General features: G+C 40.0%; 1 protein-coding gene and 2 long non-coding RNA genes across 3 annotated transcripts; 2 read left to right on the top strand and 1 right to left on the bottom strand.

Annotated features, from left to right (window-relative positions):
• Nucleotides 1–969: 969 nt before the first annotated feature.
• LOC148923584 (uncharacterized) lies at nt 970–2,795 on the top strand. The gene is made up of 3 exons (XR_016132590.1): nt 970–2,304; nt 2,408–2,483; nt 2,566–2,795. It is a non-coding gene; the product is annotated as an uncharacterized LOC148923584 (long non-coding RNA).
• A 2,967-nt stretch (nt 2,796–5,762) lies between these two features.
• LOC148923583 (putative disease resistance protein At1g59780) lies at nt 5,763–7,361 on the bottom strand. The gene has a single exon (XM_089061547.1). It carries the CDS (start codon nt 7,359–7,361, stop codon nt 5,763–5,765), a length of 1,599 nt encoding a protein of 532 aa, XP_088917673.1.
• An 8,510-nt stretch (nt 7,362–15,871) lies between these two features.
• On the top strand, nt 15,872–17,697 carry LOC125208656 (uncharacterized). The gene is made up of 2 exons (XR_016132571.1): nt 15,872–17,385; nt 17,468–17,697. It is a non-coding gene; the product is annotated as an uncharacterized LOC125208656 (long non-coding RNA).
• The last annotated feature ends 536 nt before the right edge of the window (nt 17,698–18,233 follow it).

The following is an 18,233-nucleotide window of genomic DNA, read 5'->3' as shown; positions in this document are numbered from 1 at the left end:
ACCCGAGTCACTAAAATACTTTTCCTTTAGTAAAGATTTGATTGCGCAATCACATAACATAGATATACCATATCTGAAACTGATGTGAACCGGGAATGTGGCCACATTCCACGACGGTCACTGGACCGGCCAACTCCTTTGTTAGCTCACGATCCCCTTATGTGTACACTAGTCCGAGTAGGGTTTGCGGCCCTACTGGGACCCGAATTCGATTTAACTTAAATTGGCATAGCCAAGCAGATAGGTAATCATAAAACAAAACATGGCATGACAACATACTTGAGCAAAGATTCACATTTTCATACTGAAATCACGTTTTGAAAGAATGCCCACCTCAAAAGCTAAAGCTCCTTCCGAAATTTCCTTAACTTGGTCTTAGATGACGTTCGAAGACGTCCCTTTAGGAAATAAAATGATACTTAATTAGATTTTTGAAATATCCATTAAGCTTAAACATGAATGCATCCTAAGTGCGTGATCGTTTTATTCCTTTTCCTTAATTCATGAGAAGTCCTTGAGCACTAAATAAATCTTGCGATTTAGTTTGGTGTGGAGGTCTACCAATTATTCGTTTAACGAAAGAGCGTTACCTCCTATATATTTTGTTCAAGCACTAAAATAGACTCAAGGTCTATTCATCGTTTAGCGCATAAAATTCTGAAACAAAAAGTATTTATTCGTGCTCTTAAATTAAGGTCCGGAAATTTAACTTAGCTTCGTGGAAATATTTAGCGGACCAATAATTAATTAATCAACGACATAGGAGAGTCCATGATTTAATTAAATTCTTAGCCTATGCTTTTATTTTAGTTGGTGGCCCAACTCCATAATTAACTTCTAAAAACAAGGCAGCCCATTTCTAATATTTCCTAAGTCCATATTTATTTTTAATAGAGAGGCCCAACAAGTTTCTCATATCCATCGGTCTTCTTCTTCTATATTCATTTCTCAAAACAAAATTCCCCCAAATCAAAATCCTTAACTTCGGAAGAGAAAAAAGCGGCGCCTCTCCCTCACGCCTCTCTTTTCTCCGGCGAAATCGCCGTTTCTCTGCATCGCCGGAGCATCACCGGTCCCGTCCTCTCTCTCCGTTTCACACAACTTTTCCAATTTCCCCTAATTTCACATTCTTAAATCCATAATTTAGAAAACACAGCAACGGCTTCTTCCCTCTTCTTTTCTCGGCGATTCGCCGGCTTCGTCTCCTCCATCTCAACTCTCGGTCACCGCACTGATATCTTCTCTTTCGTGGTGGAGTCACGGCGGAGCGAATTCACCGGTGGGGCTGAGGCGTCGCCTCGAAGCTCGCGGTCTAGCGGCCTCGTCCCGCTGCGTCGATCGGTCAGCTGGTCCTCAAGGCGGAGCCGCCGTGCAGGGGTGCACGTGGCTGTCACGCCGCTTCGTTCTTTCCGTCGAGTTCTCCGGTGAGCAGCGACTCTGGCCCACTCTCGACGTCCCTTCGACGGCGTCAACGCCATCGCCATTTCACGCTGCTGCTCCGGCAGCGCCTCCTCTGTAATCGACTTTCCGGAGCTCCGTCGTTGCCGAACAGCCCTTCGGCCTAAGCTAAGTTCTAATTCTTTTATTCCAATCTATTTCTCCTCATTTACTCGTTCGATTCCGAGCTTATTTGGTGATGTTTTGATGGCTGGAAAGGGAAAATCTTATTTGTGTTCGTTGCTGGGGTATTTGCATTTGATAAACATATGTTCTTGTCCTAGATTTCTTTCATCGTTTAGCATATTATTAGTGAAAAGGCTTAGGCAGCAGCTTGTGAGATTTTAAGTTCTTGAAATTGTTTGTCCCGGTGGAGTCCCGCATAATAGCTACTGATTTTGGCCTTATGAGGCAGACTATGGTTTTCCTTACACTACTTGTTATGATTCTGGATTTAGTGTAGTTAACACTTGTGCTACTAAGTTCTTGAACTATGTTGTGATTGTTCTAAACATGATGCAAGATAAGGTGTTGGGGTGTTGAGGTGTTTACCTTGGTTTGGTGATTTTCTTTTTGCTTGTTGGCTGCCCTCCTTGCTGTTGTTGGAAGGAGATTCCTAAACCTTAAGCTCACAATAGCCTTTCTTGCTCCTTCTCACTCTCAACTTACCACTCTAATGCTAGAGAATTTCGAAATATGAGGAAAGAGTAGTGTTGTGGTATGTGGTGTGGCTTATATAGGCAGAGATGTGTACTCGTGTAGCCTTAATTGGGGCTGTTGTAATTCTTTGTTATTTTCCTGCATCAAATCTCCCTTTTCTTTGATTCTTGCAGTAGCTTTAACAGAATTTGGTGGTATACTAAGGAGGTAAGGACTATGCATTTATGTTATTTGTAGTACTAGGTACTTGGCTGTTTACTTCATCTTGTTCTCATATGGCCACCTAGTGACCGGTACATAAACACTTCAGGTGCTGCCATATGGTGTGAAGGATTAAAGAATTTGACTTGCCCTCTTTGGTGAATTTTTGGTCTCCTATTATCAAAGTAGGGTTGTTTCTTTTCTCCTAATAGTAGCTCCTTAGTTTCCCTTGTTTCTTTGCAATTAACACTTGTTTTTATCTTGTAGGAGGAAGAAACAATTTGGCTGCCACTTAGTTGCCTCGGAGAGTGGGCTCGCTGCCCTGGGCCCGGTGGCCGATCAGATACGGGCCGCGACTTTCGGCCTGGAAGAAGAGGCCCGATGCCATTTGTTCCATGCACATTTTATTTTTTTTAGTTGTTCATTTTATTGCCTATGTAACGCTATTCGAAAATTCATGATATTCTACAATGTAAATTTCCAATTTCTTAGTTCAATTGATTACTTAGCTTTTACTTGTAACTAAAAGTTTTAAAAAAAAAATTCACAACAAAAGCTCGAGTTTCATTAATTCTTCATGAACGGGGAACTTCACATCCTTAGTTCGATATTAAAATGGCGAGGGAAAAGAAAAGTAAGGGTGCGGGTATTACATATCGAGTTCATAGTTAGTCAACCTAATAAAGACACGAACAATAAGGTTTGACCAGACCATTAATTTCTTGTGTATTTGTATTGGGTGTTTCTTCTCGTGTCTGCCAACCCTAACTCATTGGGTGTGAATTAGATCCCTGTTTTATTTCATATTCTGAAAATCACAAAAACAATTTTGTCATCTCTCCCAAATTAGTCACGCAATTTTTTTTCTTTTTACATAGTAGTATTCATTTTACTTAGTGAAAACATAACTCTAGTAATGATTGATTTTGGTTTTGAGAAAGATATTTTAAACGTTACGAAATTAAAGTAACAAAATACGATTTAAAACTAAGAATTATTAATTGAGAGATAGTTGCTCCTCACAATCATTAGATTTAGGATTAGTTGCTCCTCACAATATAGTGTATCATACACTATATTGACACCACAATCCTAAATCGTAAATTTGGCAGTCGTTTTTAAAAAAAATAAAATTACACATGGTAATTTAGAGACTATTAAAACTTCCCATTCCCATGATCTATAATTGATTATAGTTTATATTTTGGTGAGATTAACAATTATTACACCTCTCTTCATGTGTATAAAATTATAAATTTCAAAAATATATCGAAATGAATATATTGAGTTGTGACTCGATTTGTGATTGAAAATTGGGCTTCAATGAATGGGTAGTGACTAGATTTAAAGTTGGGCTGAAATGCTATCGTAAAAGCCGACAAAGTAATTTGACGTTCGAAATGAAGATCGTATCGCGAATGGCCTATCAACTTAAAAATTAGACATTTGAACATTTTCTTTTTCTTTTTAATGAAAAGTGTTTAGATTTATTATATAAGAATAAATATTTACTTATATAGGAAGTTTTGGCTACATAGGAAACTGTCAGAATTGGATACGAATTAGTATCCATTTTTGGTTAGATATCAAAATGTATCACTATACTTGAAACCATATAGAGATGATGAATCAAAGACCGTGTATATACATAAGAGTCTTGTACATATTTTTCTATATATACTTACATTTCGATGTATAGAAACCACGAGACCGATGAAAAAAAGACGATCGGCCAAGCCCTTGATAGACTCAATAAGTTGCAACACTTTGTACATAAACATCACATATGCAGATTTTACTCAATTTAGGAAATATAAATTTGATTTTCTCTTACCAAAACAGATCATAGCAATCAACAGAAAGGGTACCATATATACGGCACCATGAATAATAGACGAAAAATGAAAAATTATAATCAACCGCATCATGCATACATCGATGTAAATAAGCCATACTAAAAATCTTTTGTTTTACATCTACTATGAAAAACTACTAATCTAAATCTATAATGTTATACTGAACTAGTTCTAGATTGTTAGGAATATATTATTAATTGTAATGAGAAAATTTTACTGTGATGCCATATTGGTACAAGTTAACCAGGCACCAACATTTCGACCCTCAGGCTCTTATCAGAGATGAGTTTTTGCAATAGTTAATGATACAAAAAGTGGCTATTTTTGCTAAGGAATTGGTCTCAGCAGTAATAATATGGCCTAACCCTTTTTTTAACAGCTTAATTCTGTGAAGATTTAATTTGAACTGTGTACCTCCATAGACCATACACTGACTATCTTATTGTACGAGGAGCTGAGGAGGAAGCCCCCTACACAAAAGACAGAACATCTATAAAAAATCAATCTTACACAAGCATACTCAAAATATGTAGCTAAAAAGTGAGCAAAACAGGAGCAACAAAGACAAATACATGATTCCCTTAAAAAAGACAAAATACATAATTAGATCCAATTGTGGTGATTATGTAATGTAGTAAGTGAACTATTGTCATAGGTGGTCACTGAGATGCTTCAAAGTCTAAACTTGATCAATAGAAGCAATGAAAAACACTAACAAAATTGTGACAGAGCTATAACACCCTGAAGGTCTACAAAATTAAGCATAAATGGAATATGAAACAGAAACAAACCTGCTTCCTTGTTGGGAACTGTAACAGTCGTCTTACTCGTTCCATCCTTATCGTATGAAAAATCTTACTCTCAGACCCCAAGTGAAGAGAGCCAACACTATTACTCTATCTAGATTCTAGATTATACAGATGAATATTACAATTTCCAAGGAATCACACCACTGCATTCAACTTAATTCAGCAATCAGCACATACGAAGATCCCTAAGAAATTGAATGTTCGATCAACAAGGAGTTCAAAAACACAATAAATTGCACAGAGAACAGATTTTCGAACAGCATGTCAAAGATAAGAAATTAGAGAAGATTTTTTTTCTATTCTAAATATTCTCAATTTTATTTGAAGATCAAGCAATAAGAAGTATTGGACTATTTACCCCAAATGCAACAATTCCATGACTAGTTTAACATGTAAAAACTCCCATAGTTTTTCGAATAAACAAGTAGGAGTTGACAGTAATAGTATCAAATGCAAATAACAGCTTAACTACTAATGAGCTACTGCAAACTAATATGTAAACTCAAGATTAGAATCCTGGAGTCTTGTGAGTACATAAAGAAACTCCAAAATGTCATATTATTAAACGTGTCAATTAAAGTGAATAACCAAGTCTTGTGAGCCTCCATCATGGATCAAACTTTTGGAGGTCGGGAGGCTTGTGATCTGAAAACGAAATAGCACAAATAAGGTCAAGATTATATGTATATAGCTGTTAGTTATATAAAAAATACGAGAGACAACAACTCTATCCATATATAATCTACTCTTTCAAGTATGGTCAAGATGGTATAGGCTGTTAGTTACATTACCTTTTGCTTCATTCTTTAAGAACGTTGACATATGGCGCATATTCTCCTTCATCTACTATCTCCATGAATTCAACTGGCATGCTACCGATTGTTATCTGTCGAAGAGTAATGATGTACTTCAAATAAAGTGGAAGCTCCTCCAAATTGCGGCACCCATGGATCGACAGGTAATCAAGCTTTGGCATTGCTCCATATTCCAGTTCCCATTTCTTTAAATCACTCAAATTGCAGAGATGAAGCTTCTTGAGTTGTGGGAATGATTTTGCATGGCAAATTAATGTTTCTGTCATCTCGACACCGTCCAGAAACAGAGTTCGCAACATGGGATACGCGCCAAACTCCACCACATCTACCTTAACCTTGCATTCATTTAGTTTCAAAGTTACTAAATTCTGACACATCCCTTGTTTATAGTGTGGAAAACTGCCACCCATATTGCATTTATACATCTCCAAATCAACCAATGATGGAGACATCAACCCATCATGCAAAACCTCCATATCTTTATCCGAACTTATATCACATGACATAACCCAAAGGCCAATCTCACGTTGACTCCTTTTGTTGCTCAACACAATTGACATGCTATCCACATCACTAACTATAACATTTATACTCTGTAAACTGACCAATTTCGGGATATCTGCAATGCAACATCTGTCACCTGTGATCACTTTTAGTGTCTCCAACTCCTTTAGCCCATCCAGTCTTAGTTTCTCCCCTCCTCCAATCACTTCTATTCCACGATTGAGAAACAAATGCTTTAATCTTTTCATCTTCCAAATCACATTTGGCAATCTAAGAACAATACCTGATGATACTCGCAAATCTAAGGTCTGCAAGTATGGAATATTACATACAGACTTTGGTAGCTCTCTCAGCTTAGACAACCTCAAACTCAAGTATCTTAGATGAATTAGTTCACCCACCTTGCTTGGTAATTTTTCCCCTTCAAATTCACACCCCTCTACTACAAATATCCTCAAGCATTGTGACATCTCAAAGTTAATTGAGCCCTCTTTGAAGCCAATTTGTCCAGGACCGGCAGACCCTGTTCCGAGAAGCATAAATGATCTAAGATCTTTAAGCTCATCTAGCCTATCGATACCTGATACACTACCATATTCGTAACTGATGGCTAATCGGCGTATGAAATTACCAATTGATGAAGGTATTGCTAACCTTCTTCCACACATATATCTGGAAGCATCAATGGGCTTGAGAAAGTTTTCTTCTTCAGCTTTCAAAAAACATAAATCACGCATTGAATCATGAAGCCCACACCAATCGAACTTGTTACGTGAAGTGTAGGTCTCTGTTGCTTCATGCAGTTGAACCATACTCCTCATAACAAGTTCAATGAGATACCTTTGAGCCACATCTCTTAGAGACTCGTTAGGTCCTTTATCTTGGTATGAAATGAAGTCTTCCGCCATCCACAATAAATAAAGTTGCTCGGTATCAATCTTGTGAGAGTCAGGGAAACATGCTAAATAGATGAAGAATGGTCTAAGGTAATAAGGTAAGGCATCATAGCTCAACTTCAACACCTCATGTACTCTTGTGTATTCTCCAACACCTTCTCCGTGTCTCAAATATGATTCCATGTTCACATATGGTGTGAAGGATTTAAGAATTTGACTTGCGCTCTTTGGTGAATTTTTGGTCTCCTATTATCAAAGTAGGGTTGTTTCTTTTCTCCTAATAGTAGCTCCTGAGTTTCCCTTGTTTCTTTGCAATTAACACTTGTTTTTATCTAGTAGGAGGAAGAAACAATTTTGGCTGCCACTTAGTTGCCTCGGAGAGTGGGCTCGCTGCCCTGGGCCCGGTGGCCGATCAGATACGGGCCGCGACTTTTGGCCCGGAAGAAGAGGCCCGATGCCATTTTTTCCATGCACATTTTATTTTTTTTAGTTTTTCATTTTATTGCCTATGTAACGCTATTCGAAAATTCATGATATTCTACAATGTAAATTTCTAATTTCTTAGTTCAATTGATTACTTAGCTTTTACTTGTAACTAAAAGTTTTAAAAAAAAAATTCACAACAAAAGCTCGAGTTTCATTAATTCTTCATGAACGGGGAACTTCACATCCTTAGTTCGATATTAAAATGGCGAGGGAAAAGAAAAGTAAGGGTGCGGGTATTACATTCTACCCTCCTTAACGAAAATTTCGTCCCGAAATTTTGCTTATGTTACTCAAACAGTTCTGGGTACTTTTCTTTCATCTTGTCTTCCAGTTCCCACGTAGCTTCCTCGTGACCATGGTGCTTCCATAGAACTTTCACTGTTACAATAGATTTGTTTCTCAATTCCTTGACCTTCCTATCCAAGATTGCCTCTGGCTTCTCTTCGTAGCTTAAGTCCGGCTCCAAAATCATTTCCTCCTGGTGAACTATGTGGTTTGGGTCGAACACATATTTCCTCAATTGTGACACATGAAAAACGTTGTGCACATTCCCGAAACTCGGTGGAAGTGCCAATCTGTACGCCACAGGACCCACTTCTTCTAGAATTTCGTAGGGTCCGATGAATCGTGGTCTTAGCTTGCCCTTGATGCTGAATCTCGAAATTCCTTTAGACGGGGACACTTTCAGAAAAACTTTGTCTCCCGCCTTGAACTGCAGGTCGGTTCGGCGAGCATCTGCGTAAGACTTTTGTCTATCTTAAGCTTTCTTGATTCTTCCACGGATCTGTCGGACAATTTCTATCATCTACTCTACAGAATCCAGTCCAAGCATCTTTCTCTCACCGACCTCGTCCCAGTAGGGTGGTGATCTACATTTCTTTTCGTATGATGCTTCATATAGAACCATGTTTATGGTTGACTGATAACTGTTGTTGTAGGCAAACTCTATGAGCGGTAATGCTGGCTCCCAGCTTCCTCCACTGTCGAGCACTACGGATCTCAACATATCTTTCAGTGTCCGGATCGTCCTTTCAGACTGTCCATTCGTCTGCACATGGAACGCAGTACTAAAATTCTATCGGGGTGTCCAGGTCTTGCTGCAGGCTTATCCAAAATCTAGAAGTGAATTTTAAATCTCGGTCTGAAGTGATTGTCACTGGTATTCCATGTAAGCGTATGATCTCTTGTACCTAGATCTGAGCTAACTTGTCTAATCCGTAAGTGATACGAACTGGTACGAAGTGAGCGCTTTTGGTGAGGCGATCTATAATCACCCAAATAGAAGTATTTCCTCGTTGTGACTTTGGCAATTCTGTTACGAAGTCCATCGTGATGTGCTCCCATTTCCACTCGGGAATTTCTAGGGGTTGCAGTTTCCATAGGGTCGTTGGTGTAGAGCCTTCACTTGTTGACATGCTAGGCATGTTTCTACTAACGACGCTATACTCCTCTTCATGCCATCCCACCAAAACTGTTTCTTCATATCTTGATACATTTTCGTACTTCCTGGGTGGGCAGTATAGGGTGTTTCGTGAGCTTCGCTCATGATCTCATTCCTGAGAGTCTCGTCATTGGGCACACATAATCTCCCTTCAAATGTGAGGGCGTTATCTGCTTCTTCGCGGTAACTCACCTCTTTTCCCGTCCTCACTTTAAGACGAATTTTCTCTAATGCTTCATCACTCCTTTGAGCCTCAACAATTCTGGTCCTTAAGTCTGGCTCAATCACTAGAGTGGCGATTCTACTTTCCACTGTCTCTGGTGCTCTTACTACCTCCAATCGCATCTTAGCGAATTCCCGTATAAGTTCCTCATTCTGTGTGAGGAAAGTGGCCACTTGGGGTGTGGTTTTCCTACTCAAGGCATCTGCCACTACATTCGCTTTGCCTGGGTGGTAATTTATACCACAGTCATAATCCTTGACTAATTCGAGCCATCTACGTTGTCGCATATTCAAATCCTTCTGCTCGAAAAAGTACTTAAGGCTCTTGTGGTCCGTGAAGATCTCACATCGAACTCCGTAGAGGTGATGTCTCCAAATCTTCAGGGCATGTACTACTGCTGCTAGTTCCAGATCATGAGTGGGGTAATTTAGCTCGTGTGGCCTGAGTTGGCGTGACGCGTATGCGATCACCTTGCCATTCTGCATCAGTACGCATCCAAGTCCGATCTTTGACGCATCGGTGTACACTACATAGCCTGCTTCTGGTGCTGGTACGGCTAGGACTGGTGCGGTGGTCAACTTTTCTTTTAATAGTTGGAAACTTGCTTCGCACTCCGGCGTCCAATTGACCTTAGCTCCTTTCTTGAGCTGTTGAGTCAGTGGTCGAGCTATTTTTGAAAATCCTTCAATAAACCTCCGATAATAACCAGCCAAACCTAAGAAACTTCGAATCTCACTAGGTGTTGTTGGTGACTGCCAACGTTGTACTGCTTCCACTTTTGCAGGGTCCACTCGGATCCCTTCTGCCGTTACTATGTGCCCTACGAAGTTCACCTCGTTGAGCCAAAACTCGCATTTCCCAAACTTAGCATAGAGTTTCTCGGCTCTCAACGTCTCTAAGGTGGTTCTCAGATGTTCCTCGTGTTCCTTCTCGTTCTTCGAGTAGATAAGTACATCATCTATAAAGACTAGCACGAACTTGTCCAAGTACGGGTGGAACACGCGGTTCATTAGGTCCATGAACACTGCCGGGGCATTTGTAAGCCCAAAAGGCATTACGGTGAACTCGTAATGGCCATATCTAGTGCAGAACGCCGTCTTGGGTACATCGTCATGTCGGACTTTCAGTTGGTGATAGCCTGATCTCAAGTCCATTTTCGAGAATACACCAGCCCCTCGAAGTTGGTCAAAAAGGTCATCAATCCTCGGTAGAGGATACTTGTTCTTGAGCGTCAGCTTGTTCAACTCTCGGTAGTCGATACACATTCTCAGTGTTCCTTCCTTCTTCTTCACGAAGAGCACTGGTGCGCCCCATGCTGACACACTGGGTCGGATGAAGCCTAGGTCTAGTAGTTCCTGTAACTGTATCTTGAGTTCTTCTAACTCTTTAGGCGCCATTCTGTATGGTGCCTTCGATACTGGGGCAGATCCTGGTTCGAGATCGATTGTGAATTCCAATTGCCTGTCTGGCGGCAATCCTGGTAGTGCGTCAGGAAAGACATCTGGAAATTCTCGTACCACTGCTACATCCTATATCTTTCGGTCCTCTTTCTGTTCTCCATTCAGATAGACGTGGTATGCAGGGCATCCTTTCCTTATCATAGTGGTCGCTTGTAGTGCAGAAATTATGGACTTTCGTCGCCTCATGGAGATTCCGTGAAAGATTGTGGGTTCCTTCCCTGGGTATTGCAGAGAGATCTGCCTTTCCTTACAAAGAATGGTAGCGTAGTTTTCGGCTAGCCAATCCATTCCCAATATGATGTCGACGCTCCACATCAACATCACATGCAAATTGTGAGCCACTAACTTAAGGTTTCCCATAGTGAATTCTACGTTTGAGCAAGTCCGTGTGATATCTATAAGGCCTCCTACGGGTGAGGACACCCTCATCTTATGTTCGATTGCATCAGTAGGTAGTTCTAAAGTATTCACGCAAGGTGCTGATATGAACGAGTGTGATGCACCAGTATCAAACAAAACGGCAATAGGTATGTTGAGGAGAGTTCCCATACCTGCCAGATTGCCCTGCTCCTGGTTCCCTGGCTCCGTCTTAGGCTGCCTCTGTCTCAGTGCAAAGCTCTGGCCTGAGTGGGAAGCCTCTGCCGTAACTGCCGCTGGTGTTGTGGAGCTTGGTGTAGGGGGGGGGCTGCCTTTCCTCTTGGCTTAGCCTGAATTGCCCGCAGTTGCCGATGCTGCCCCTGATGGTCATATCTTCCTCTCGCCCCAGTATTCTTGTTCAAGCATCCCCTGGAAAAATGTGCTTCTGCCATGATTGAAGCACCTATATGTCCTAACTCTGTACTCCCCGTGGTGGTTTATTGACCAATTAGCACAGGGAGCGGCCTTAGGTCGGTACTCAACCCTCTTATTGAGATCGGATTGTCTACCCCATTCTGCGGTGGTTTTGGGGCAAGCTATTGCTTCTTACTCTCATTTGGAGTTCGTTTTCCATTTTCTCGATCGTTCCTTCCTTTCGTTGATTTTATTTCGCCACACTTCGGACGATTTTCCTCTTGTCGAAGACATCCGTTCACTAAAATGTAATCTATGACAGTGCTCGTATTTTGACTAGATTTCGTTTCCTAACGATGATCTTGATCTCCATTTCTTGTGTCTCTCTTAGTTCACTTCGTTATTTGCCCGCCAATCACTGAATTGCTTAGTTAAATAAGTCTTGCGCGACGAAGAGTCATTAGGTCTATACGTATATAAGACTCATTTACAGTTCTCTTTTTGTGTCCTATTACCTGCGTAACTAGCGTAACATTCCATCCCTTAGTAGCTCGTTACAGGTGGCACACAGGTGCGAATAGTCAACTTTTCATGTTGTTATTTATACCGTCGCTTCTGGTTGGCGTATTGCTTCTGCATGTATGTCGGTCATCTGTATCTATACGGAATTAAGGTTATGCCTTCCATGAGAGTCTTGTATTAAGAACTCGACGATTTATCGATCAGTCTTAACTTGGATAGGATCTGAAATTGGGTAGAAGAAGCATGGTTGAAAATTTCTTTAATCAAGCTGCGACAATTTATTTTGAAGGCAAACACTGAGGTCAATTGAACTTATCATGACCAATCAGAGAACTACGTGGTTTGAATGGTCTTAGGTAAACCCATGAGATTGTGAACTCACTTCTGATGGAAGCTTGGAATAACATGAGATGGATCATGAAAATAGGATGAAGTTGAATTATCTCTCAATTTCAATAGTGGGCTACCATATAGGATATTTCAATTTTCGGCTCAAATTGAAAAGATCTGAACATTAAGGATGATGGTTTCAACATGTCAAAGCCCGAGTTTATCAGTCATGGAAGAGTTTAGAAATACAGGCAATTGCCACGAATCAATGTTTATCATGGTTTAACGACATCATAATGTGATATTGTGGAATCAAGTCAATGGGTTCGCAAGTTTGGTTAGAGGCAACCAAGGTGAAAGAAACTTTTTGGAACGATCAAATAGGTCCAATACATCAAGGGATATGCAATACACTAGCCTTAACTTAGTGTTACAGAATAATTTACGAGCTAGAAACAATATGTGTGATGGAACTGAGCTAGAAAGAGTTCCATCCCTCAAAGAAAGATGCCACCACAAACATAGTTGCAAAATAGAGAGGTGAACAAAAGTCCCCACATAATATGCCATCATAAAAAAAATGTTTGAGCGGCATAAATCTTTTGGAGGTCAAGTAAGCAACTTAACAATGAAGGTTTATTACCTGAGTTAAAGAATTTAAGAGTTTTTGTTCTTATACATTGTAAGTCATAGAAGACAACAACCAATAAAGGTGTTTGAGAAAATAGGAGTAATCCGCTTTCGGGAACTGAAATTTAATCATCACTATTGTGGGATAGATGATAGTGTCGTATTACTTGCAAAAATGTGAGTCAATCAAAAGTCTTAAATAGATGGGAGGACATCATTTTCAAGGGGGTTCGGAGGATGTCCGAAGAGTGAGATTATTCTGAAGGTCATGATTGTAAGCAACTTTTAGAAATGAGAGGTATAAGGTTGGTGCTTACAAGTCATAGCATTACTCTTTATGAACGATGTCAAAGGACTACAGTCGAAAACTTGAAGTGAGTCACAACTTTCATAGAAAATAAGAATTGGGATGCGTTACTCGTAAAGATGAAAGTCAATCCAAAGTCTGATATAGACAACGAGCACTGCTGTTAAGGAGGTTCAGAATCCAAGTAATTACTGTTGATTAAAATCGTCCATTCCAACTTCGGAGATGGCACTCCCTTGTTCATCTTTTGAGAGTTGGAACATTATAAGATCGTCCTAGGAAATCCCAAGTTCCAAGTAGAGATTCATCACTTTATTACGACTAATAATTATAGTTGAGGATCAAATCTTTCATAGTTTTCTTAGCAAGTTCATAACGATCTTCTTTGCAAAAACTCATAGCTCTCGCGTGTCCTTGACGTGTAATAGTGAGGCGTTCCTATGACGTGTCGCCACTGGTGACTCCAAATGAGAGATCGGAATATTTCGTTAGATCGCAGGTACGATCTATCATTTTTTTGCAGGGACACACCACTTAGCATATCTTCTTGTAGAAGATTTCAAATCGTATACCACTTCTATTATATTCTCCGTGTTCTTATCGTTCAGGGAAAACGATAGGAAATTGTAAGCATCAATCTAAGTTCGAGTTTGAACCAAAATTTTCGTTTGTCCTATCACTCAAGAAAGTGATGTTACAGTTATCCACTTACAACTATGTTCAAAGTGCTAGTGTAACATACCTCCTAGGCACTCTATGTTTGCATGCATTAGTCATGGTCTCACACTTTAAGATTTTGAGCATGCACAACATTATGACACGTTGGCATCTGATGCAAATAATCAAATTTTGCATAGCAAATTTAGTATCTATGTAAATGAAAGAGATACAATATTTCCCCTTGAAATTCGAAATAATTTTTGAAAATTCTTATAACTGAAACATTTTGAAAGAGGTACGACTTTACCTCATTGTTGCGGTTGAACGTGACGAGTCGAGGTGTTGGGTCCTTTAACTTTCCATTTAAGTCATGTTCTAGCCTAGTGCTATCATTCTAGACTAAGGCTTGAAAGAAGGTTCTTGGGTCCAGAGCGAAAGAACGGTGCTCTGATACCACTCTGTCACGACCACAACTCCCTAGTGCTAGTGAGCGTAGCTATTTCGCGACTAAACAATTCTCAATAATCAAGGGACAACATAAAAAGGATGAAATCACTTAAATCAATAGTATCAAAGGCATATGGGTACATAGTCAAAACGTGTTCAGAGTATCAAGATTTAGTTCATAGCTTTCTAGCACATAACTCTAGATTTGCAGCGGAAGAGTCCAAGACAAAATAGCACATATGAAGACATGCTACTTTGGGCTACCTAACTACTTATTTAAAATGCTTGTCCCAACACCTTCGCCTGCTCGTCCACGTTCAACCTGCACATTTGAAAATAACATGCAGGGCTGAGTATTTGATATACTCAGTGGGCACATTGCCAAAAATAGTTCTATCTTTAATTGTCAATGCCACAGTTGAGTGATCACGGGGTTTTACTTAAAAGACCCGAGTCACTAAAATACTTTTCCTTTAGTAAAGATTTGATTGCGCAATCACATAACATAGATATACCATATCTGAAACTGATGTGAACCGGGAATGTGGCCACATTCCACGACGGTCACTGGACCGGCCAACTCCTTTGTTAGCTCACGATCCCCTTATGTGTACACTAGTCCGAGTAGGGTTTGCGGCCCTACTGGGACCCGAATTCGATTTAACTTAAATTGGCATAGCCAAGCAGATAGGTAATCATAAAACAAAACATGGCATGACAACATACTTGAGCAAAGATTCACATTTTCATACTGAAATCACGTTTTGAAAGAATGCCCACCTCAAAAGCTAAAGCTCCTTCCGAAATTTCCTTAACTTGGTCTTAGATGACGTTCGAAGACGTCCCTTTAGGAAATAAAATGATACTTAATTAGATTTTTGAAATATCCATTAAGCTTAAACATGAATGCATCCTAAGTGCGTGATCGTTTTATTCCTTTTCCTTAATTCATGAGAAGTCCTTGAGCACTAAATAAATCTTGCGATTTAGTTTGGTGTGGAGGTCTACCAATTATTCGTTTAACGAAAGAGCGTTACCTCCTATATATTTTGTTCAAGCACTAAAATAGACTCGAGGTCTATTCATCGTTTAGCGCATAAAATTCTGAAACAAAAAGTATTTATTCGTGCTCTTAAATTAAGGTCCGGAAATTTAACTTAGCTTCGTGGAAATATTTAGCGGACCAATAATTAATTAATCAACGACATAGGAGAGTCCATGATTTAATTAAATTCTTAGCCTATGCTTTTATTTTAGTTGGTGGCCCAACTCCATAATTAACTTCTAAAAACAAGGCAGCCCATTTCTAATATTTCCTAAGTCCATATTTATTTTTAATAGAGAGGCCCAACAAGTTTCTCATATCCATCGGTCTTCTTCTTCTATATTCATTTCTCAAAACAAAATTCCCCCAAATCAAAATCCTTAACTTCGGAAGAGAAAAAAGCGGCGCCTCTCCCTCACGCCTCTCTTTTCTCCGGCGAAATCGCCGTTTCTCTGCATCGCCGGAGCATCACCGGTCCCGTCCTCTCTCTCCGTTTCACACAACTTTTCCAATTTCCCCTAATTTCACATTCTTAAATCCATAATTTAGAAAACACAGCAACGGCTTCTTCCCTCTTCTTTTCTCGGCGATTCGCCGGCTTCGTCTCCTCCATCTCAACTCTCGGTCACCGCACTGATATCTTCTCTTTCGTGGTGGAGTCACGGCGGAGCGAATTCACCGGTGGGGCTGAGGCGTCGCCTCGAAGCTCGCGGTCTAGCGGCCTCGTCCCGCTGCGTCGATCGGTCAGCTGGTCCTCAAGGCGGAGCCGCCGTGCAGGGGTGCACGTGGCTGTCACGCCGCTTCGTTCTTTCCGTCGAGTTCTCCGGTGAGCAGCGACTCTGGCCCACTCTCGACGTCCCTTCGACGGCGTCAACGCCATCGCCATTTCACGCTGCTGCTCCGGCAGCGCCTCCTCTGTAATCGACTTTCCGGAGCTCCGTCGTTGCCGAACAGCCCTTCGGCCTAAGCTAAGTTCTAATTCTTTTATTCCAATCTATTTCTCCTCATTTACTCGTTCGATTCCGAGCTTATTTGGTGATGTTTTGATGGCTGGAAAGGGAAAATCTTATTTGTGTTCGTTGCTGGGGTATTTGCATTTGATAAACATATGTTCTTGTCCTAGATTTCTTTCATCGTTTAGCATATTATTAGTGAAAAGGCTTAGGCAGCAGCTTGTGAGATTTTAAGTTCTTGAAATTGTTTGTCCCGGTGGAGTCCCGCATAATAGCTACTGATTTTGGCCTTATGAGGCAGACTATGGTTTTCCTTACACTACTTGTTATGATTCTGGATTTAGTGTAGTTAACACTTGTGCTACTAAGTTCTTGAACTATGTTGTGATTGTTCTAAACATGATGCAAGATAAGGTGTTGGGGTGTTGAGGTGTTTACCTTGGTTTGGTGATTTTCTTTTTGCTTGTTGGCTGCCCTCCTTGCTGTTGTTGGAAGGAGATTCCTAAACCTTAAGCTCACAATAGCCTTTCTTGCTCCTTCTCACTCTCAACTTACCACTCTAATGCTAGAGAATTTCGAAATATGAGGAAAGAGTAGTGTTGTGGTATGTGGTGTGGCTTATATAGGCAGAGATGTGTACTCGTGTAGCCTTAATTGGGGCTGTTGTAATTCTTTGTTATTTTCCTGCATCAAATCTCCCTTTTCTTTGATTCTTGCAGTAGCTTTAACAGAATTTGGTGGTATACTAAGGAGGTAAGGACTATGCATTTATGTTATTTGTAGTACTAGGTACTTGGCTGTTTACTTCATCTTGTTCTCATATGGCCACCTAGTGACCGGTACATAAACATTTCAGGTGCTGCCATATGGTGTGAAGGATTAAAGAATTTGACTTGCCCTCTTTGGTGAATTTTTGGTCTCCTATTATCAAAGTAGGGTTGTTTCTTTTCTCCTAATAGTAGCTCCTTAGTTTCCCTTGTTTCTTTGCAATTAACACTTGTTTTTATCTTGTAGGAGGAAGAAACAATTTGGCTGCCACTTAGTTGCCTCGGAGAGTGGGCTCGCTGCCCTGGGCCCGGTGGCCGATCAGATACGGGCCGCGACTTTCGGCCTGGAAGAAGAGGCCCGATGCCATTTGTTCCATGCACATTTTATTTTTTTTAGTTGTTCATTTTATTGCCTATGTAACGCTATTCGAAAATTCATGATATTCTACAATGTAAATTTCCAATTTCTTAGTTCAATTGATTACTTAGCTTTTACTTGTAACTAAAAGTTTTAAAAAAAAAATTCACAACAAAAGCTCGAGTTTCATTAATTCTTCATGAACGGGGAACTTCACATCCTTAGTTCGATATTAAAATGGCGAGGGAAAAGAAAAGTAAGGGTGCGGGTATTACATATCGAGTTCATAGTTAGTCAACCTAATAAAGACACGAACAATAAGGTTTGACCAGACCATTAATTTCTTGTGTATTTGTATTGGGTGTTTCTTCTCGTGTCTGCCAACCCTAACTCATTGGGTGTGAATTAGATCCCTGTTTTATTTCATATTCTGAAAATCACAAAAACAATTTTGTCATCTCTCCCAAATTAGTCACGCAATTTTTTTTCTTTTTACATAGTAGTATTCATTTTACTTAGTGAAAACATAACTCTAGTAATGATTGATTTTGGTTTTGAGAAAGATATTTTAAACGTTACGAAATTAAAGTAACAAAATACGATTTAAAACTAAGAATTATTAATTGAGAGATAGTTGCTCCTCACAATCATTAGA

This window comes from Salvia hispanica, chromosome 6, assembly GCF_029641045.1.
Source record: "Salvia hispanica isolate PSC_SH4W2 chromosome 6, Shi_PSC_v1, whole genome shotgun sequence".
NCBI classification, from domain to species: domain Eukaryota; kingdom Viridiplantae; phylum Streptophyta; class Magnoliopsida; order Lamiales; family Lamiaceae; genus Salvia; species Salvia hispanica.
The sequence above is the reverse complement of the archived record's forward strand: the minus strand, read 5'-3'. Positions and strand labels throughout refer to the sequence as shown.